The following is a 23008-nucleotide window of genomic DNA, read 5'->3' as shown; positions in this document are numbered from 1 at the left end:
TGTCTTTGAATGTGATGTATGTCAGAAAAATACGTATGAAATCAAGGCCCCAGTAGGTCTTCTACGATCCTTACTAATTCTTGTGTACGTGGGAAGATATTGCCATGGACTTCATAGACCTTTATCACAACATAAGAACACCATTATGGTTGCGGTTGATTGCCTCACAAAACATGTGCAATTTTATGAGTCGTGTCATCAAGAGGCCAAATTTACCGGGTGAAAGGACAGGAGAATATATCATGGGAGAACTATTCATAGCGGATTTTTTGCAACTGGATCTTCAGAGATTCTATGGGGAAAGAAGAAAGAAAATTTCTTCCTCTCTCTCTCTCTCTCTCTCATGCCCTCTCTGCTCCTCTCAAGTTGCACAACACTCAACTCAACTTAACAAAGCCTTTGTCCCAAACTAATTGGGGTCGGCTAAATGAACCCTTTAGAAACATTTCATGAAGAAGGTGAAAGGAATCTACCCTACTCTAATCCTGATTCTAGTTGGGTTCTTCTACATTGATCATTTTCTTCCATTCTATCCTATCCAGGGTCATGTTCTCTGCTATGTTCCTAGCTATCAAGTCTTTCCTCACTGTTTCTACCCAAGTTGTTTTCGGTATGCCGCTACCTCTTTTTACTCCATCAATTTGGCATGAGTCACCTCTTCTCACCGGAGCATCCAAAGGCTTACGTTGGATATGTCCAAACTATCTTAAGCGGTGCTCTCTCATCTTCTCCTCAATTGGTGTCACCCCCACCTTTTTACGAATGTCTTCATTTTTAATTCTATCTAACATTGTGTGGCCACACATCCATCTAAGCATTCGCATCTCCGCTACACCCATTTTATGCACATGCTGCTTCTTGGTGGCCCACCATTCTGAGCCGTACAACATAGCTAGCCTCATAGCTGTCTTATAAATAGGAATTTCTTGAATTTTTTTTTCCAGAGTTGTCAACCATGCTTTAAATGTCCCAAGACAGAACTTAAGAACTTAAGCTCCTCCTTGGCGACAGAGGTTAAACAACCTCCTAATTTTTTTTGTTCAGAATATAAAATAAAAAGGGCCTGATTGGAATTTTTTTTTTTAATTTGAAAAAACATGTATCTTTCTATTGAATGTGAACCTCTGCCTGTATGTAATGGGAACCCAACATTGTATTTGTATTACAATGGGGTTGTGCCTTCCTGAACCATTCCTCTCCATTTGAATCATGAAGTGTTCCTACATCGTTATTAAGAGCATTATATAAAAAATATCACCATATTTATTTTCTTATAATTGTGTCCCCAAGATTACATATGCTGCAACTATTTATTAGCAGCAAAGTAAAATGGGTGACCAAGCTGAAAAAGTATTGACAAGATTAAACATTTAAACTCTATTAGATACTTGATATACAAAATGGGCAATCTCAGGTTAAAGCCTGTAGCTTAATTGATCAAGGTTTATACATTGACATTCAGATTGCAGGTTCAATCCCACCGTACTTTCCAGAAAAAAAATGGGCAATCTCAATGCAAGACTTCTTGCAGAAATGTGATATTGTGGCAGGGAGGAAATGTGCATTTGTGGCCACCATTCTCCATCCTAAATAAAAAAATGTGAGGTAGAAGAGAAAGGATGCTTCACAAGTCTAAGATTGCTATCTCAGACATAAAAAAATATAAAATTTTGAAATTTTTTTTTTTTAAAATATGATGTCCAAAACTCTAAACACAGAGAACAATAATGGAAAAAAGTTATTACCTCAAGAAATCAGCCTAGATGTGTTCAGTATGCATATAATCAGAAATTAGCTTCTCCATTTGATGTACTCATGCTTCGAATCTTCGAAAATGAAGCATCCAACTTTTCAGCAATTAATGTAATCCATGCCTGCTAGATGAAAAAACCAAGCATTTGATGTGAATATACAAATAGGAAATCCAAGAAATGCATAAAATATAGATTAATAAAATTGAAGGAAATTGAATTATATATAGATGTTTGTGGATGTAAATGTTTGTGGCCAGGAGAGTTTCATGCTGCCCCCTAGAACCATATCCACGATGGTGACAAATAAATACAAGTTACAAGCACCCGCTAACACCATGCAGAAGCTGTTTCCAGTTCTTGGATTTACAAGTCATCATCTCTTTCATAAGCACTTTTTTTTATGATTTATTGATGATAGTTTTTTTGTGAATTATAAAACCCTTTAACAGCTCATCAGAAAAGTGTAAATAAAGGATGGCTTGTTTTGACAAAATACTTCTTGTAGATCATCTTATGTATCTTATTATGATTTAGTGTCAATAGGTGCTCTTATGGTGGCATAGTCAGATTGGCATTCTCTAGCCCTGGAGGTGTAATAGACTCCTCAGAGACGAAGGTTTTGAGTGAATTTCCTAACTGTGTCTTTCGCAGAGCCTATGAGTGTGGAGGGCAATTCACTCAATGTCATTAGGTGGATCAAGTCGAAGTCTTGTCATTGGTAATATGTCAACGCCATTGAAGAAGTTCTATATAGTATCATTGGCCATCTAACTTCGTTCCATCATACCTTTCGTTTGGCCAGGTCAAAATCAGATGAACACACTTGTAGTGGAGCTATAGAGAGTCGATTACAGTTAAGAAAATTTTATCCTTTCTGAGGTATCTTTTGTGAGCCTTTCGCCTTGTGTTGTGTTGTTGTTTTGGCGCCCATCAATCATCTGTCATATGTGGGTAGTTGCTGTTTCTTCCCCTCTACTAATGATATCTTGCAATCACTAAAAAAAATTTCAAGTGTAATTCAAAAGCTAGAATACATGTTCAAGTAACATTTGTCAGGAAATATGCAAACGAATTAAAAGCATGTAAATTAACCAAACTGAGCTAGAAACAAGATAATGAATCGACGCAAATGGAAAAATATTAGATGATAAAAAGAAGATATAGTAGATGTTAAATTCTTTTGTGATGAGATCAAGAAGGATTTGTTACCGTTCCAAAAAAAAATCAAGAAGGATATGTTTGGGTACCATAAAATAGTAGTTTAACAAATAAATTTATAGTGCAATTTTAAATACAATTCTACAATATGTATTCATATTTTCTTGCTGTCAGAAAAGTGCAAAAGAGAATGAAAATCAAGAATTAGACAAAAAAGTCTAGCTATGATATCATTATTTTTGTAGAAAACAAACACACCTGATCAACAGTAGTAAAGCCCCTGACTGTGTCACCACCAATGATTGCAATACCTTTTTCTCCAAGTGGCTGCAAAATAACTGCCTATGGAAGGCAAATATGTATAAGCTATGCTTCTTGAAGAAAACTATAAGAGCTCTGAGCTCCTACTGAGAATAGAAAACAAATGAGTACAAAGAATTGTTGTTAGTAGGGGCATTTTAGACTTTCCATGTAATTAAATGTGTTACGTAATGATTAATAATTAGGGATTGAGAGGATGTAAAACTCGAACCCCATTTTCCTCATTTTTCTTCTTTCTCTCTTATTTTTTACTTGCTCCACTCTTTGAATCTCTGAGATTAACCTATACCTACAGTCCGCAGGATCTTCCCTGAGAAGGTAGCGATGAAAGAGAAGGTTTGAATGACAGCAGAAGGTTGTTCGTGTAATGTCATATATCATAGGGCACATCTCTGCCCACTTTAAGAATGAATTGAGGGATGTGAAAGGTGTTATGAGTAATTCTCATGAGTTTTAATTTTTTGAGATGATTGCAGAGGGCCTTGAAGAATTCTTTTGAATCTCAAAATTGAGAATTCAACAACCTGTTTCCCTATTTTTTGCACAGCCGTCAGCCCCACCTTGATCCCTCTATGGCTCTATATCATTTTATGAACCCAAATCAGTTCGTAACATGATTGATCTTCTTAGAAGGAAGATCAGCCTCTTGAAATATCTAGTGATAAGAATAGAAATAACTAAATAAAGACTGACCTAATACTAGTGATAAGAATAGAAATAACTAAATAAAGATTGACCCAATACTTACTGGTATCCAAATCAATCATAGTTGCCTAATCTACGCTACCTGCCTAATCTATCAGATCTGATAACTTTCCATGGGTTCCCCCCCCCCGGCGAAAGTGTAAATTCCTGGCTCCGCCCCTGCCCATCTAGGCACGTAACATATCCCTGTCTTACTCCCTTCTTGATCTGTCCACAGATCAAAGAACAATAGTCAACTCATACCTACAGTCTCATAACTCAGACCCACAGTCCCTACTCTTCAACCAAAATCGATAAAATCAATCCCTCATCCCATCAACCACTTCAACTGTCCCTTAAACCCAAGAACCCAATCTGAACCTAAGCCAGCAACCCTAACCTCACCCCCACAGTCTACACTAAACTCCCTCCACAGTCCAATAAGCTACCTTAAATATGTTCTCAGTCCAATCAGCCATCACACAAGTCCCTCCCTTTGACAGCTCAGCATCCCATCTCAACCATCCATCCCAACAGTTCCCTCAGTGCACCTAACCGATCCCAAAACCTCTAGAAAGATGTTCCTTTACTTCCTTACACCAAACCCCTCCAACCAGACTCCGAATCTTAGACCTCTACCCTTCTCCCTACTGCTGTGATTAGAATCATCAGACTTTGAATCAACTTCCCCCAACCAGTCCTACATCAGACCCATTCACTCTTGATTGGGGTTTCATATAAACCTCAGTTTCTCTGTCCTAGATCCATCAATTCCATGGCTATGGTTTATTACATGTTTAATCAGATCTAAAACTGAAAGCTATAATTCCTGTAAAGTAGATGCACAATTCTTTACATATACACATTATTTTTCAAGTTTTTCATACATGGAGATCATGGAACAAAATTTTGAAAAGTTTCCTCCAATTTTGGAAAGTTATGTGTTTACAAATATACTTTTAACTGGTGCATTACCCATAAAGAAACGAAAAAGAAATTTCAACTTATGGATCTGTATGGTGTTCCTTTTTGAACAATCATGCCATGCTTTAGAGACTGTTTTCATCATGGACTGATTTCTTATGCATGCACATGATCTAAAAAAAAATTTATTGAAAATTTACAAAATTAGAGTCAATCAGGATTTAATGCGTAACATGTATGAATGAACCTAAATGTAAGTCTCAATATTGAATTCCACAACCCATGTCTTGGTATATTGATATTGTAACCATATGTGTGAGTGTGTGTTGCATTATTCATTTAAAAGTATAATAGAATTATGGTATAATTGAAATGTATGCATGTGAATGAAAATGAATGGGTCATTAGATGACCGACTATTGCTATAAAAAATGCATGCACTTCCATACAATTCATTCACATATTGGATGCATCATAATTGCATACACAATAGCATAGTGTATGTAAATAGATTCTTGAGAATATCTTTGGTTGTTAGGCACTAGATTAGAATTCTGGATGTCTTCTAGGTCAGGAATCAGCCTTTCTAGTTCCTTTTGGGAAAGAAAAGTACATACTTAGGTCTAGAAACCATCATGTGGTGTCAAAAATTAGCTGAGACAAGTAATTCAAGCACCTAATCTAAACAAATGTCAATAACCATAAAGCATGGAACAAAAATGTTTCATCATTTACTCCCATGCAAATAAGAAATCTGACAGTTGATAACAACTGGGAAACAGCACATCAATGAGCAGAGATCAAGGAGAAAATATGAACTATTACCTGCGTATTTGAAGGTAAAAAGGGCAGCTCAGACCTCCCTGGATAAAGAGAAAGATTGGCCAAGTAGCTTTCTGTAAATAGCTAGTCATCTGATTATGTTAAGATAAAGAACAAAGAAATCCCCCAATGTCAAGCAAAATAAAAATAATACATGGCAGTATATATGATAAAAGTGCCTGCAATACTTACGTGTTCCAGATTTTATAACACCCTGATAAAGTGACCCTTGAATCAACCTAGTGGGATCCACAACCACAGCATCACCACAGTTTGTAAGAGATTCGGAAGCAATCCCAATTTGAAGAAGGCAATTGTTTCCGTATACAATTACAAATGACCTGCAACATGTAATAACTGACAGAGATTCCCATGCCCTGGTAGTCACCACAGAACTTGTTATGACCAAACTCAATGAAAGAATTTAAGGCCCTGCCCGTTTAGGATTATGACAAACCGATGGGAGCCTCCAAACCAATAATTGGACTCAAAACTAATGTGATTTGAGTCCAATAATCGGTTTGGAGGCTCACCATCAGTTGTCATAATCCCAAACGAACAGGGCCTAAGACAGTAGCAACTGCAGAAAGACCATATAATTTCAGAAAAAAATAAGTTTATTCGATCTAGAAATCCATATCATACCATAAGCAAACTAAGATGGCTATCAAAACAGAAAACTGATAAAGATAAGATGTCACTTGAAGGTAATTAATCATTTCGTTAAATAAACAACTATTTACAAATAACACAAATCCTCTTTTAGGAATACAACGGTAAGCAACATAGGTTTTTACCATACAGACAAAATAAAGGTTGTCATGTCAACTTTGCACAATAAAACATTGATAATGTAATAGACTAAACCGTGCTTGTAAGATTATGGAGAGAATAAAAGGATGAACCTGCATTCGATGAACAAGTGACATAACACTAATGGAAACAGATTTATAGATGGAATGGCTGTAAAGAAACATCCTCTTTACAGATTGCAACTTGAGGATCAGAAAGAAGATGCAGAAAACCTAAGGTGAGATAAGAACCTAATATCACCAGTTACATATTTTCACTGAAAGGGTTGAGAGGAAACCTAGTGAATGACTAGGGTATGAAACATGCAAATAGTTAAAATAAAAATGTGATAGGCGGTGAAAAAGGATGAAAAGGGGGCTGAAATGTCATTTCCCAATAAAATAAAAGTTTCTCTGATATACAGCATATTTGACAATCCAAATGACTTGATATGCATGGTGAATATTTAGCACATAAGATTTTCTATATCACATGGTATAAAATACTATGAATTATTTTTTTTGAAAAGTGACACATTTTATTAATATTCAAATAGCAATTGGGACCAGGAGTCCCAGCCTGCGATACAAAATATTAAGGTGAATTGGCACAGGCATACCCGAGATCAATTCAATGGTAACCAAAAACCAAAATTTACAGTAGAATCTAAGCATTCCTTTCCTCTATTCTGTAGATTGCCTTCTTTACAATTTTCCTAGCAATCATTTGGAGCTATCACATGTGCCTTGTTGAAACTGAGAATAACTGTGGCTCTCCTAAATAGCAATCTCTTGAAACTTCAAGCTGACTGATTCTTTGGAAACTAACAAAAACTGCCTCCTGAAACTCTAAAACTCTAGAACTAAAGAAAACTCCTGGAAGGTATCGCAATGCTAAAATATCCAGACAGGAAACCTAAGCGAAAGAACGAATCTCTCAAGCTATGGCTATGGAAAAAGTAATTTCTAGATAACAACAAGCAATTCACAATGCTATTTAAACAATAGGTATCCTGGGAGATTGTGAAAGGGAGTCATCCTTCGAGGACCTACAGCCCCTAATTCTAAAGCTCCAATAAAACACCCAAATTAGAAACAAAACTAAACTACCACCAAGAGGCATTAGACTGAGGGATAGTCCAGGCCTTCAATTTTCTTACTAACTTCTATTTTCCTTTCTCCTTCAATTCCCTATCTATTCTTTTTCTGTTTTCTTATTTTTCTTTTTCCTCTTCCTACTCCTTTGTCCTCTCTCTTTTGTCCTTTTACTTCTTCCCTTCTCTTCCCTCTCCTCCCTTTTTCTTCTTTTTTTTATCTTTCCTACCTCTCCCTTTTTTTTTCTTTCTTTCGGGGCCGGAACGCTTTTCATTCAGGGTTGCTACCCTCGGCCCCCTTATCACCATCATCCTTTCCAACCACTCTTCGCTCTTTCAGGTCCCTAATAGCCATAGAGCAAAACAAATTTTTAGTGGCTTCCAGATCATCGTCAAAACCTATTCCGAAGACATCCCCTATAGCCAACAGCTCTTCCATTTCCTCTGAGGGAAAGACTTTACTTTCTTGTGATTCTAGAAAATCCATCAACCTTGAGTCCGCCTCCCGTCTTTCCTTCATCCATACCCATCCAATTTCAAACCTCCATGCTAACTTCCCGATCTAGGGAGTCCCTGGATTCCTGAGATACATCTACTGAGATGCCCATCAAATTTTCCAAACGCTCAATCTCTGCTGCCTTAACCTCCTCCCAACGCTGACGATGGGCTCTTCGCTCCTCTTCCAGAGCTTCCTTAAAGAAATGAAGTTTATAGATTCTGGCAAAGGTCTCCTTTGGATCAGACTTACCCGAGACTTCTAAGAGGCAGTCCTTGTTAGCCAGGGCATCCCGCTTGAATTGTTTCCATTGTCTCTTCCAAATTCCCAAGGTAACTTCCTTAGGCGTAGGACATTCTTCGGCCGCCATTGCTTGATGCTTCATCATATTCCAGATCCCAAAGGAACTGTAAATCATCCACCTCGAACGTAACTACCTTCCTCTTCCTAGATGAAGAACCAGAGTCAAACGACATGGTAGATTCGCAATGAAAGGTTTATCAAAATCTTTAAGGAGACTAAACTTAGATGCTAAGTTAGATTTCTTTGGTTCTTCTTTTCTCCGAAAACCCAAAAGGTTTCTTTTAAATAGAGAAAGACCTCCTTTTGTAGCTAATAAATAATTCTCGGGGCGCACACCCCGCCCCTTCTAACCAGCTTTTTCTTTCTGGAATGAAAAGCCTTTTTTGGAGGGATTAACAAGAAACCTTCTGATGTGACTATTGATATCATTCAGGGCTTTCGAACTTCCTTTATTCTTTTTTGCTTCTTAAAAAGCGGTTTTTAATCTTTACCGCCTTTTCAACTGACAGTGGTTGTAGATTGCGACAGTCTGAAATATCTTTCCTAGAGGCTTTTCAAGCGAAAATACTAGATTTGGTGAAATCCCAATAGGCAACACAAGAGAGGGTGGGGTGAATTGGGTAATTAAAATTTTGCTTCAATAAAGTGCAATGTTAAAACCTATTTTAACAATTTAACATTTGTAGATCTAACCCTTGTTCAAATAACTATGATAATGAAAATATGGTTTAGATTTCACCAATCACCACAAGAAGGAGGAAGAAGATAGAAGACGACGCGAACATGTAAAGTGGTTCGTTCACAACGGGACCTACTCCACTACCCAAATACTTAGTCTTTCCTTGGGAATTTTCTTTCACTATTTGAGATTCCTCACGCCGAATCTCCAGGCTTTACAACTTGACTCATTCAAGTGACAAACCCCCTTTATACAAACCGCCTCCAAGGAACAATCCCTTTCCGCAAAACCGCCTCCAAGGAAATCACTCATCTTCGCAAACCGCCTCCAAGGAAATCACTCATCTTCGCAAACCGCCTCCAAGGTAGTGAACCCTCTTTGCAAACCGCCTCAAAGGGAAAAGCTCCTCTTCACGAGTACAATGAATAACGGAAGAAGTTTAAGCACTCTCAAGCCTCTAGATAGGCAAATGATACAATCAAACTTATTACAAACTCCCTCTCAAAGATGAACAAGAAAAACCTAAATCCAACACTTTGAATGTAATCAAAATCAAGGCACAAGTGTTAGGTGAGAAGTTTGAAAACCCAAAATGATAAAACAATAGGTTAATGGGTGTTAGGCTATTTTAGAATGATTTCATCAAGTTAAAATGGAGCTAGGATCTCCTTTTTATAGCCTTTGAAAGAATATAACCGTTGGCGGGCAAAAGGGTAAAAACTGTGTGATTTTGAAAACAATACACGAAGCCCCAACCGATCTATTTTCGCGTGGTCGCAATCGACCGAGGGTGTGGCGGTCGCCCGCAGGCCATGCGCTGGTCAGATTTTTAAAAACGAATTTCAAACTATCTTGGTAGACCGGGTCGGTCGCTCGTGATAGGGTAGGTAGCCCGCCGAATGGTTTCTGACCAGTTTCGACTTCACCTCTTTAAAAATGGCCGGTCAACCGGGGTGCTAGGGTCGGTCGACTGCCGATTGCAAAACTTGTGTTTTTCAAGTAATTTTTCAGGGTTTCTTTTGCAATCGTTTTACCGGGTTCTCTCTTAGACATTAAAAATATAAATTTGGGGGGTCCAAGAGAGTGTGCCTTGATAGAGAAAACATCAAGAGTGTTAGAGATACAACCTATAATCGGATTTTTCATCTCTTAAGTCTTCTCTTGAACATGATCTTTCAATGTGCTCCGTTCGATGCTTGACTTGGTTGAGATCTTCGAATCTTCACTCCATCTTGCAGGATCTTCCATCAAATGACATTTTGAGCTTGCTCCCATTAAGATTGAGTTGCTTCATGTAGTGTCCACATGGATCTCCAAGTCATACATTGTGTTGTGTCATGTAATGTGCCTAATCTTTTCCTGTTTCAACACAACACTCAAGGCAACTTATTAGTCCTTTAAATCTAATCAATTTGTGTTTGTTAATCATCAAAACATGGGTGAAAGTATGAGGAGCCCTTGGGAGAACCCTTGGGCTTATATTTGGTTTTTAATGACTTCTGACACGGTCCTTTCCCAGGACTGACCGATTTTCCTTTCAATGATGGGGCTAAACTTTTAAGTATATATGCCGGTTTCACCATTCCCGTAGTAGAAGATAATTCAAAATCTGGGACAGATTTGTCTAACGGCTCTTTTAACTTGGAAAAGACATATTGACCCTCAGAAACCGCCGGAAGAGGCCCAAGTATGCACTTAAAAGTGAGAAAACACAAAGATACATGCATATACTATGAATTATTGCTCAACAAATTCTGTCATATATGACATATAAATGCATATACCATTAACGGACTTGCATTATATATTACATGAATACATAATACGATAATATTAATTTATTTATCTACTAATTTATATATGTTATTTTCTTTCTTATGCTACCTGAACCTAGGAGGACCAAGAAGGATCCTTGTTAGAAACAGTCATGTCAATTAAGACTTTGGTGTCTGATTCCACTCAAACGTTCAAGAATCCAAACTCCAAAGGCTTTACAATATATAAGGCCATCTAGAATGCTTTTAGCTTCCACCTGGATATTGTTTCTCACTCCATAATGAGAGGACACAAAGATAATCCTACTAGCATGATTTCCAACGATCCCACGACTCCTAGATAAGTCAGGATTATCCTTGGACCACCCCGTTAGTATTTAATTTCAGCTCACCTAGTTTGGGCCTTTCCCAGCACACATGAATAACTCTTAAGGCTTTTCGATGGTTTAGGAAATATCTCAATGTTTACAAGAGCCATCTCTTCCCAAGAAGAGCAATCTGAAGATAGAGAAAATGAATTGGAAAGCGTTTTTACCTAGGAAGTTGCAACATTAATTAACAAATTCTCTTCTTGTTTTTTCCCTTTTATCGTTCCTCCATCTTCCTTTCTCCACTTATTTTCTTTTCAGCTTCCACGGATGAAGATTATTAAATTTTGCAATAATCAAAGGAATCGATAGACATATGTAGGTTGAGGGTCTACCATATCAATTATTCGAAAACTTGAAGAAATAGATTATGGGGACATGGATTAAATAAATATACAAAAAGGAGAAAATGGACCAGGAAGTTTTTTTTCATGTCTAGACTGCACTGAAGAAAATCCTAAAAATTGTTAAACATTTCCAACTCCAAGGTATCGATATCAGAAATTAGACAGAAGATCAGTACCAAGAATGAAACCTTCAATTGAGCTTCAACATGAATAGGCAATTTTGCATAGAAGTTAAACATTTGTTTAATTTCAACAACTTAGATTTTCTACCCTTGATAAGCATAAGTCTGGACATGTTATTCATCCACTGTTCTGAAAGAGAGACAAAGGTGTAGGTGTAGTACAAAATAGGTAGAAAATGCAGTCCTTTACATATTGTTGTAAAGGGTTCAAAAGAGTAAGTACCATATCAACTCAGGAACAACACAATCTGGAATGTCAGAAGATATCCTCCTACACTCCACACCTTGAGGGGTTACCTGAACTCAAAATCAAGAATGAGAGCAAAGAAACAAAATAAATGCACTCAATCAGCAAATAAAAAGGATTTGCTTCTCTAAATATATCATGTCCCAATGGCTGAATATCGTGTCCTCACCGCAGATATATATTTTGGTCGAATCGACAGCCATACCAGCCCCGCGAGAAGATTGGTCACCGCCAAACCAAGTGTCAATATGTCTGTTCTTGATTGAGAACTGCTACATAAAATCAAATCTGCTTTAAAGTATGCAAAACATATTAAAAATAAAAAATAAAAAATTTGAATGCCAATAAAATCAAGTCAATGAATTATTGTTTTATTTGAATAACTAGAAAAAATTAGTCATGAGACAAGACAAAAACTTCAAAGTGACACAATATACAGTCACAAATTTTGTTAGTGAGGAGAAACAAACTAGAGAATAATATAATTGTATGTTATTACAGCAATAGTAGTAGCCCAACACACCATATTGAGAGAAAAATGCATATTAGGTGGTGAACTTTCCATGCATCATAATTTCAACCTAGCTAGCATCAACCATGAGAGGGAGTGTTGAAATATGAATGTTTGTTATTTAATCATTCATACTTCAAAAAACACTCCCCCTCATGTGTGCCCCTTTTTTTGGGTTCACGTTACATTGTTTCACATTTTTTGTATAGAATTTGCAACAACAACAACAAAAATAGAACAAGACCTGCTGGCATCAGAAAAAGGGGCAACACCAGAGAGGGTACGGTTGAGAAGAGTTGTGAACAATGATAAGCCCCCAACGATGATGGGTAATTGGCGAACGGTATTGTCGTTGTTGGAAACCCATTCCCCCACCAAATCCCGTTTCGGCTTCGGCCCTTTGTACACCCCACTCCCATTTCCCTTTTCCTTTCCCTTTCCCTTTCCAAAAAAATGCAACCATCAATTCAGAAAGTAGAACTGTTACCAGAGAGAGAGTTTTTACGGCAGGATTTTACCTGTAGAGAGGATGAAGAAGAAGCTTTAATGGAGGTTGAAAATGGGGAGATAAGACGGAGAGGGGTCATTGGAAAGCAAGAAACGGGACGGAGAAGGGAGCCAGTTTCCATCAAACAAGCGAATTTTAGATTTGAGTAAAAAGCACAATAATCAGGCAATTTGGTGAAGAATTCCTCATTTCATTCAACATTTTCAAACGGGAAATGATAGAAGCTGATAAGCACAGACCCATGTTTTGATACTTTCACTGACTCAGTAGTATTGAAGTTCCCAAATGCTCTCACAAGCAAATTAGAAGATGGGTTTGTGCAATTATTAAAACATGGCTGTGCTGATATCATTTCCCTTTCAAAATATCAAACTTGACACAAATGATGCGACCATACTTATGTTAGAAGTGATTTGCTAGGGGCTGGGGCTTTTGGAGGAGGGAACAGCCACACAGGCTCACTTTTTTAGCTCCCGTGACTTAAATCCCATGTTAGTAGTAGAAAATTCTACCCTAAAATGCCAAAAGAAGTCAACAAAAAGGCATTTACAGGTAAGTTGTATTTGGATGCACTGCATAGGCTTGGAGGGTAGTGGAATTAGAAGCCGACACATTAGACTTCTCTAGAATTACCTTGGAGAACAGTGGTAAGTAGTAGTGTTTGGTTGTGTGGCATAGACTCGAAGAGTAGGGAAATAAGTAGGGGTGTCATTATCAATATAGAGAGTGAAGAGAGAGAAGTAACATTCTCAAGATTTTTCAACCAAAATTCTTCATTTTTTTTAGAATTGGGTTTTAAAGTTATGGTGAAGAGACATGAATGCCGCCTTAGCGGACATGCAATAACTATGTTAGAAACATGTTAAGGAGTCTCATGAGTTCAACGTGATATTGATAACAAAATGAGGAATCAGATTTACTTTTCCTTCAAAATCCCTATGGCTGCTGAGAGTTTGGGCAACCAACTGAATCCATGCTAAACATATGAAAAGGTCAATCTTTATGGAACCTAAATATTAGCATTCTCCAAACCAGTAACTTTTACAAACCTTGCATCCAAATTTTGATTGAGGAGAGAGAGAGATGTCGTAGATGAAATTTTGGAATTTCATAAAAAATAAAAGAGTTTTGCTAAGAAATTTTGCAAAAGGGCATTTCTCAACTGACTTTTGCATGAGATAACAGGCACACAGGCTCACTTTTCACCAGATTTTGTCTAATACGTTTAATTCATCTTAGGTGGCTGTTCTCTCGTGCAATTTGGGATTGCTAAGCTGAGAAATCCGAGATTCTAAAATCCGCGTACCCAAACGGCCCCTAAGGAATTTCACGGGACGGCTGAATTTTGCATGCAAGAACTGCCGCACAGGTTCACTTTTCAGCATATTTTGCTTTTTCATTTAATTCATCCTAAGTGGCTGTTCTCTTGTGCAAAAGTCAGCCTGAAATGCCTTTCTATGAAATTCGCTAAGGACTCGTTTGCATACCTCATATTTTGCATTTGGGTTTGGAATTGAGTAATGAATACAAAATGAATAAATCTGCCATCTCATGATGAGGGAGACATAGAGAGAAGGGGGTACTTCCTATTGCAAGGGAGAGGTTGAGTAGCAAAGAGGGTGAAGGAAACTGCCAAATCTGTGGATTTCCAATTACTTATTTCCACAGCATATTTGGAAATCTGATTTTTTTCACTGCCAGCCGCTGATTTGGATATCAAAGGATTTGTTCAGGATCCAAATCATAACACAAAAGGGCTGCAAATGTGAGAAATCCAAATCAAAATCTTCTCGTCCAAACGGGCCCTAATTGAACTTGGCAAGAGAAAATGAGAGAATGGGAGGGGGGTTCGTTTTGTTTTGGGAGTTTTGCCCATATTGTTTCCTTTTCATGTGTACTAGCAAAATGGCACGACGGTTGAGCCTCTGGATCAGTTTGGTTAAGGCTTTGTTCTCTAACCTTGAGGGTAGAGGTTCAATCCAGCTTACCTCCCAAAAAAGGTGGCATGTCATGTTGGGCCCAAGATAGAGGAAACTAAGGTCAAGTTGGGTCTGGTCAATGCCAACCTTAGCACAAGCCGCGATAGCACTCAGGCGGAACATGCCGAGAAAGAATCAATTGGAGTGACTCCATTTTGCTCTTCAAATTCAGTAATTTTAGGAGTTGGGAGGTAATTATTTAGGCTGTGTCTTCCGGACGTAAAAATGGACATAAAATTTGTTTTATGTTATTTGAAAATGCGTAGAACGGGCAGGATTGGAGAATGCCATTCTCCTTTTTTTTATATATATATAGATATAGATATTTTTCATTCTATACAATGAAAACAATACAAAAGTGCTATCCATGAGAGTTAAAGAACACAACCTAAATAGATGGAGTTATTCTTTAGTTTTTAATAAATTCAGTAGTATTTCTATCAGTATGGACGAGCAACTTAGATATGCGTTTCATTTAAAATCACTATTCAATAATCAAAATTTCATTCCACCTGATTCCAGTGGAATTGACACCAGGGTGCAATTAAACGTAGAAAAATGCTGGAATCCATTTCCCGCCCAAAGAGATGATACTCTGATTCTTCTCCGATCGAAATGAAAAAAAAATTTGGAACGATTACCGAAGATTTGGAATAGGAATCAGAGTAGGATGCTGATTATGATTCTTCATCCCAACAATCCAAATGTAGCTAAGTGCCAAAAAGACTTACTTAAAATGGATATCTATTTTAAAAATAAAGAAATTATTAAATGACTAAAATACCCATAAGGATTTAACTCTAAACAGATGTCATAATCAGCACGAATGCCGTCAGGACCGACCATGTGAGACCAATGTCAACTAGTCTCTCCGCTCGGCCAATATGGTATAAAACCAATCCAAAATATATGTTATATTTTGCATCAATATTCAGTAAAAGAGGAATTCTAGACTGAAGGGAGCCCTTCAAGAAAGAGGTGAAAGGGCTCTCCCATTGGCTGCACATCACCATCATCAATGTGCAGCCAATGGGAGAGCCCTTTCACCTCTTTCTTCCAAGGGCTCCCTTCAGTTTAGACTTCCTCTCAGTTAAAAAAAATATGTTATATTTTGGATCGGTTTTCAGTCAAAAATATGTTATATTTTGGATCAATTTTCAGTCACCTAGGGACTATCTTTCGGGGTCCGACCCTCCTCCAATGGCGTATTACTACCTCTCAGGGGTATTTTGGTCATTTTACTAGAAGTCAAATTCGGCCCCACAATCCCCTATTATTTTTTGTCTTCTTGCACACGTATCATCATTTCAAGCCACTATTTAAAGAAAACGAGATCCAGCTCTATAAAGCAATTGATATATTCACCCCTTATTCTTCCTTAACCCACCCCCTTGTACTCTGAAAGTATAGACATAAGTACACTAGATGGGGTTGGCCCAGGGAAGAAAATGAGCCTAATAAATCACTTTCCCCTCTTGTAAAGAAAACATGACCTCAAGCTAACATGGGAAGAAAAGAAAAAACTAATCAGGTAAAAAACACACGAGGAGAGATAGGTGGAAAAATGCTTTTACTACTATCTTTCCTTTGGACACCTGTCCCCTCTTTCTCTCTCTCCACTACTCTGCTTTCAACTCCTCCTTTGAAACTAAGAAGAAATCCAGACAAAAGATAGAGAGTGGAAACAACCCACATGTTTACTCTCTTTCCATTGGTAAGTAATTAATCTGATTCTTCACAATAGATTGATTTTTGATTTGTAAGAGAGAAGAAAGAGGAAAGGAAAGGAAGTTAGTTTTTGTTAAGTTTGCTTTTGTTGTTGTATGTATGTATATGATAATTATTGTTGCACTAGTTGGAATTGGTTTTATTTTTGTAGAATAGAAAAGAGAATGGAAGAAGAGAGATATTGGGTTATAAAATTTCTAGAGGCTGTGATGGTTTGCCTCAGATCCAGGGAACCCAGATGTAAAAGGACACAATCTTTTTGGGTGGTAGAGAAGTTGGGTTTCTTGTGATTTTGGGCATAGCTTTTCCTAGGTTCTTCTTATGACCTTTTTTTCTCTTGTTTTTCTTTCTTGTGTTTAAGGATAAGGGTTTGATTTTGATACATAGAGGAAAGATTTTTGTGGGTTCTTTTTCTTCCTCACTTTTTTTTTCTTCTGTTATGGTAGATAGATAGATGGGTAGATATATAATAGAGAAGAGTCTAGACAGAATAGAGGAAAGTGATAAGTTCCAGAGATCTCTCTCTTTATCAATTATCACAACCCTGGCTGGAATTCTAACAAAAGGGAATTTTGATCCATTGTTTCTGCACTAGATCTGCTCACCATTTCTTGTTTTCAGGCTTCTTTTTTGCTGCTTTTTAGGGTTTCCTTTTCCCTTTTCCTTCTTCTACTTCAATCAGTATTTTGTTCTGTGACCCACAACCCAAAATTACACTACTTGGCGTTTTTCTTTGTTGAGCATGGAAGGGGTGGGTCAAACCCTAAACTCTAAGAATGGTTGAGAAATGAGGGGGTATGTGATATTGGAGGTGTGGGAAGGTTATTACTACTTTGGGAGGGGAATTTATGGAGGAGATGTTTCCAGCTGTTACAGTCCCATTTAGGATAGGTAATTCGATCTGTGATAATTCGACTATATCAACCCATATAGAAATTACACGCCTCAAGTTGATAACGGACACTGCGGTGACCTTGTTGTCTGATCCTGCATCCAAATTGGCCAAGTCCATGGTTGATGGAGGTGAAGGTTGTAGTGATCCGGTGCCATCTGAAGAAAACCCCGGAGAGGGAGTTGATTTGTTCAAGATGATACCCGGAAGCAATTGGGTCGGTAGTGATACGGTTATGCCAGAGGAAGACGAGTCCTTATCTGCAGGAAATGAACTAGTACCGGATACTCTTTCCGTGGGTAGTGATACTAGTAGCATTAGTGCAGAAGAATTCTTAACCTTGGAGGGTGCGTATGAGTTTAGTGCACTGACTTCTGTGGACATCAATAAGAGCTTGAACAATGTTCAGATTATTTCAAGGTTCGGTTTGGGGGAGCCGAGTGTTAATGTCTCAAAGGACACTGGCAATGATCTCCTCGATATGCCGACAAGTCAAGGAATAGAGGCAACAATTGCAGAGGGTGATAATGATTTGAAAAGAGAGTCATTTGTTCTTCAGTTACCTTTAGACAAGAGGGCTAGTGAAATTGGCGGCCAAAGTGTTTTTGAATTGGAATGTAAACCCCTATGGGGCTGCATTTCTATTTGTGGGAGGAGACCAGAGATGGAAGATGCTTTTGCATCTGTACCTCGGTTTTCAAAAATTCCAGTCCAATTGCTAACCAGTAACCATGTGGTGGATAGAAAGAACCAAATTTTGAGTCACTTGACTGCCCATTTCTTTGGAGTCTATGATGGGCATGGTGGCGCTCAGGTATCCTTTGCTTCCCCTTCATTTACTAAATTTCTAGAGATAATATACTGTCACTCTCTCACACACACTGTTACTTGTGTAGATTTTTCATGGGATTGTTTTCCATCTTCCAGGTTGCTGACTACTGTCGGGATCGTATGCATTCAGCATTGATCGAAGAGATAGAAAATCTAGAAGAACGCACCGCGGGCTACAATGGAGATTGGCAGGGACAGTGGGAGAAAGCTTTCACAAGTTGCTTTTTGAAAGTTGATGCGGAGGTATGTGGAAAAGTCAGTAGAGGAAGTTTTGGAAGTAAAGTGAATGACTCTGAGGGAAGCACGGAGCCTGTTGCCCCAGAAACCGTGGGATCTACGGCCGTAGTTTCCGCTCTTTGTTCCTCCCACATCATCGTTGCAAATTGTGGAGACTCGAGAGCGGTTCTTTGTCGTGGAAAATCACCTGTGGCACTGTCAGTTGATCATAAAGTAAGGCATGTGTTTGTGGTTTTGCTTCTTTGTCTAATTCGTGACCGAAGCTATTCCTCTACAAGAAACCAATAGCCATTTATTTGTTTCAGCCAAACAGAGAAGATGAATATGCAAGGATTGAAGCAGCTGGAGGCAAGGTTATTCAATGGAATGGATACCGGGTGTTTGGTGTTCTCGCAATGTCAAGGTCAATTGGTACGTAGATTCTTTTCCATGCTCTCATTGATACTCACATTTTATTGTTATATATTACATCTTGACTTCACCAAGCTGTATGCCTATTCGACATTAAATGGCGATTTCCATTCATCAAGTGCATTTTTACATAAATTTCAAATCTTACTGCTGGGGAGATATCATCATAGTATCATTACTCATTTGTCTCATTGCTGATTACTTTCTTGTTATCCTTGTTGTCATTATCATATTTATGGGAAAATGAAATTTCGTCAATCTTGTGTGGTGCCATAACAAGAGCTTGTCATCATGAAATTGATTGGATATTATGTGTAGGTGTGTTTATTATTAGTTCCCCATGCAAACTCCTTCAGGGCTTGATTGTGTGTACCATGTTCAAGTGATTTCTGTTAATGTATATTACTCTGCACGAAAATTTCAGTTTACTGGAATGTGTTTTTATATGCATGGGCTTGATTTCCAACTGATGCTCACACAAAATAAGTTAAAATTTTTTATGGTCTTATCATCATATTAGTATGGACACATTACATGATTAAATAGCATATACTATGGCATATTAGGTGCCTGGCGAATGACTTGTGCTCCAGCCCGGATCCATGGGTTTCTTTGGTCTCATTTTAAATTCCACTGGCACATCATCACACTTGAGTTTGTGAGACCCTGAATCTTAAGGGTCCGCAAATTTAGGTAAAGTCTCTGCATTCCTTTCAATGTCAGTATAAGTCCATTGGAGAACTGTCAGAATTTGGACATAGGTTTACTGCCCCTTCTTGGGTTACTACAGGTGATAGGTATTTGAAACCATGGATTGTTCCTGAACCAGAAGTTATGTTTGTTCCTCGAATGAAAGAAGACGAATGCCTGATTCTAGCCAGCGACGGGTTATGGGATGTCATGACAAATGAAGAGGTCTGTGATGTGGCTCGAAGGCGGATCCTTCTCTGGCACAAAAAGAATGGTATTTCATCTTCCACAGAAAGGGGTGAAGGAGTTGATCCTGCGGCTCAAGCGGCAGCAGAATGCCTTTCCAAGCTTGCACTCCAGAAGGGGAGCAAGGACAACATAACTATTATCGTGGTGGACTTGAAAGCACAAAGGAAATTCAAGAGCAAAACCTAACGGTAACTTTGCCCATCATTTGGTACCAATAGAAAACCATGGGATATAAAACTTCATTTATTCATATTTTACCCCCATCAATACATAGCTTAGCTCATCTGTTCTTCGTTTGGGCTTAAATGTCTGTATGCAAAATGATACTATATTATTATAGGATCAGCACTACACGGAACATCTATATCATTTGATGTTGTCACCTCTATAATGGTGTAAGTTCTTTGTCGTACCCTGTGCAAAGTGCTGGTATTGTAAACCTTAGTTGGTGTAGGGATTTGGGGAGGATTCAATATTTTACCCAACACTGAAGACTTTGCTTATTGTAGTCCATTTTGCCTCCGAGTTCAAGGCTCTGTGAGGTATTTGTCATTCTAGCCTCTTTTGTCTGACTGTACCTTATAAAGGCATTAGAAAGATTGTGATATAGAGCTTATGATGATTTAATTTCATTCAACTGAAAATGCTTCTCTTTTAGCTATCTCGGTATGTTTTTTTTTTTTTTTTTCGAGCTTTATCTATTATCCTTCTCTACCATTCCTATTTTACCTCTTCCAGTTAATAATGAAGCAACAGGTTTATTTTGGGTTGACTTCTCTCCATGGTTTGTGAGAATCTGCATAAATATGACCTTCCTTGATGGCTTTTGGTTTTGCAAAACTTGGTACCTTTTTGCAAGAGGTTCTTCCTTTTCCAACAGACAGGCGGAGGTTGTGATTAGGTTGTAATAAGAAGTTACCAGTGATTGATAATGACTGTATTTGGTTAGGTTGTAAAATTTCAATCGGATCCCACATGAATGTTGAACTTTTTTGACGGATCGGGCCAAATGGCTTTGATGCTGCAACCAGTGTGTAGATTAGGTTGTATCACCATGCCTTTTGACTTCTAGCATCTATGTGAGAGATAAAATCAAGGCTGAAGGTTCTTTCTCAGCCAAGTTTGTAGTACACAAAGTGGGAATGGCAAATAAAACATGAAGATTACGATGCCCACTTGGGGACCCACAGAAATGTGTTTCTCTTCATCAGAATTTCCAAATTTTTACTATGTTTCTCTTCATCAGATGCATAAACTCAACTTTTCAACTGTTTGTAAAGACCCAACAACATTTCTCAGATTCTTCAATATTTATCTTGTTAGTATCCTCTCATGGACACACTAAATCAAAGTTGTGATTGCTTTGTAATCGGATAAGCTATGTGGGGAGATTCAGTTACACCATTACTGCCTCTGAATTATGTCTGCATCAGTTTGCTTCCATTAGTTCCTTTGTACTGCTTGTATTGCCTGAATCACTGTTTTAAAACTCCCTGCCTCAATCATGATTCACCCTAGTCTCCCTATTTTACCTTGGCCAAATTCTGGTCCATATTCTGAATTTCGCTCTACCAAGTCAATCAATAACTCCTTTGGCTCGCCCAAGTTAATGAAAAGTTGGCCTCATCAACAACTCCTTTTGACTCGCCCAAGTCGACTCCTTTTTATCTTGGCCGAGTTCTCGTCAAGGTTCGAACTTCATCTTTTACCTATAAAAAACGACTGAAATTTTTGAAGTGAGAAAGAATTAGAGTCCGCGGACCTTGATCCAATTGGAAGGAGTCGTGGGACCCATGTGGATTTGTATGGGCCCCATAGATTGGAGCATCCATGTTCAAATTCGGGCTGGGCTGGAAGTCCTATACATGGGCTCCTGAATGGGTCCTTTCTTGAGAATTTGGATGTAGTAAAAACACAGTTGGGACTGGATGTTTTTTGAGTCTTGTTGTAGGAACTATCAGTCACAAATATGTCTCAAAAATTTCTTGGGAATGGTGTTAGGATATTTAATTTTTTTTTTTTTTTTGGGTTTATATAAGGGTAAATCTGGAAAAATAAAAAAATAAAAAATAAAAAAAAAGATAAAATAATATTTAAGAACAAAAATAGGACAACAAATAATAGTGAATTTCGTAAGTAATTTGATATTTTCAAAAAATTATAATATTATGAATTTATTTCGATATTTTGTAGAAAAAAAATTAAGGCTATTGATATCAGCACAAAATCGACCTGACTTATATGCTTTAAGCAGCTGTTTACAATTCCCAAAAAGCTCTCGGTTCCCTTTGACAGCTGTTTAAAGCATATAAGACAAGGAGACTTTGTCTCATTATCAAAACATATTTGTGCCGGTATCAATTGCCAAAATAATTTTGAGTCCAATAATCAATTTTGCACCAAAAAAACATCTTGCCTAAAACAAACAAGGAAAAGAAGAAACAGAAGCTGGTCCCCTTGTCTGCCACCCCGTATCCTTCTCCTTTTGGTAAATGTAGCTTTTGCAGAGGCAAAATAACTCCCTGCCTATGACAAACAGATAAATGAAAACACTTCTAAAATAGAATTCCTAAAACAGCTTACTCAACTCAACTAAGCCTTTCTCCCAAGCTAGTTGGGGTTGGCTAATATGCCCTCCAATATTTACCACTTGGAAATCGCTCTTGGAGATGAACTTGTAAAGCAGCTTAAACAACAAAAATACCCTTGTTTAAGGGGTTAAATTTTCAAACAAATGTCATTGTAATTAAGTTGTTATTCATCACAGAGAAGAGATTCCGGATTTGGGTTCTTTGTATCTTCAAGTATGAATGAAGATAAAAGAAAAGGTTCAAAAGTTCTAAGACTATTATAAGTGGGCATTCATCATTAAAAAAAGGGGAGATTTTATAGGGTGCGCGGCGTGTGAAGTCCAGTTTTTTTTTTTTTTTTTTCATAAAATATAGTTAGGCCACTTCTTAGGATGATCCAGTCATTTGATGGGGCGCAATGTAAATAGGCTGTACCCCATAAATCATCTCCATAGGA

General features: G+C 37.8%; 2 protein-coding genes across 10 annotated transcripts; one reads left to right on the top strand and one right to left on the bottom strand.

Annotated features, from left to right (window-relative positions):
• Window positions 1-1240: 1240 nt before the first annotated feature.
• Window positions 1241-13361, bottom strand: CCB4 (cofactor assembly of complex C). 8 transcript variants are annotated; one of them, XM_077389234.1, is made up of 9 exons: window positions 12975-13359; window positions 12701-12897; window positions 12115-12217; window positions 11922-11995; window positions 5856-6040; window positions 5667-5704; window positions 3171-3254; window positions 1746-1877; window positions 1241-1586 (listed from the first exon to the last, which is right to left on the bottom strand). In XM_077389234.1, exons 1-8 carry the CDS (start codon window positions 13083-13085, stop codon window positions 1785-1787), a joined length of 885 nt encoding a protein of 294 aa, XP_077245349.1. In that variant the 5' UTR covers window positions 13086-13359; the 3' UTR covers window positions 1241-1586; window positions 1746-1784. The 8 variants fall into 8 exon arrangements, 6 of the variants coding, with proteins under 6 accessions (XP_077245349.1, XP_077245350.1, XP_077245344.1 ...); XM_077389235.1 differs by having other exon boundaries at window positions 1746-1874; window positions 12975-13351; XM_077389229.1 differs by having other exon boundaries at window positions 5667-5737; window positions 12975-13348.
• Window positions 13362-16483: 3122 nt separating this feature from the next.
• LOC143885186 (protein phosphatase 2C 50-like) lies at window positions 16484-20613 on the top strand. Of its 2 annotated transcripts, none has more exons than XM_077389228.1 (4): window positions 16484-18377; window positions 18491-18849; window positions 18937-19042; window positions 19833-19982. In XM_077389228.1, exons 1-4 carry the CDS (start codon window positions 17520-17522, stop codon window positions 19845-19847), a joined length of 1338 nt encoding a protein of 445 aa, XP_077245343.1. In that variant the 5' UTR covers window positions 16484-17519; the 3' UTR covers window positions 19848-19982. The 2 variants fall into 2 exon arrangements, with proteins under 2 accessions (XP_077245343.1, XP_077245342.1); XM_077389227.1 differs by having other exon boundaries at window positions 16498-18377; window positions 18491-18844; window positions 19833-20613.
• Window positions 20614-23008: the final 2395 nt, after the last annotated feature.

Source organism: Tasmannia lanceolata, unplaced genomic scaffold (assembly GCF_043159265.1).
Source record: "Tasmannia lanceolata isolate RefF3 unplaced genomic scaffold, GAP_Taslan_0.1 ptg000008l, whole genome shotgun sequence".
NCBI lineage: Eukaryota > Viridiplantae > Streptophyta > Magnoliopsida > Canellales > Winteraceae > Tasmannia > Tasmannia lanceolata.
The sequence above is the reverse complement of the archived record's forward strand: the minus strand, read 5'-3'. Positions and strand labels throughout refer to the sequence as shown.

What these genes read in the sequence shown, in the direction of transcription:
- LOC143885186 (XM_077389227.1), top strand. Translation starts at nt 17,520, where the DNA reads ATGGAGGAGATGTTTCCAGCTGTTACAGTCCCATTTAGGATAGGTAAT. An exon ending in CACTGTCAGTTGATCATAAA is followed by an intron (nt 18,845 to 18,936) that starts GTAAGGCATGTG and finishes TATTTGTTTCAG; the next exon opens with CCAAACAGAGAAGATGAATA. An exon ending in CGCAATGTCAAGGTCAATTG is followed by an intron (nt 19,043 to 19,832) that starts GTACGTAGATTC and finishes GGGTTACTACAG; the next exon opens with GTGATAGGTATTTGAAACCA.
- CCB4 (XM_077389229.1), bottom strand. Translation starts at nt 13,085, where the DNA reads ATGGAAACTGGCTCCCTTCTCCGTCCCGTTTCTTGCTTTCCAATGACC. An exon ending in CCTTTTTCTGATGCCAGCAG is followed by an intron (nt 12,218 to 12,700) that starts GTCTTGTTCTAT and finishes GATTTTATGTAG; the next exon opens with CAGTTCTCAATCAAGAACAG. An exon ending in TGTTATAAAATCTGGAACAC is followed by an intron (nt 5,738 to 5,855) that starts GTAAGTATTGCA and finishes AGCTATTTACAG; the next exon opens with AAAGCTACTTGGCCAATCTT.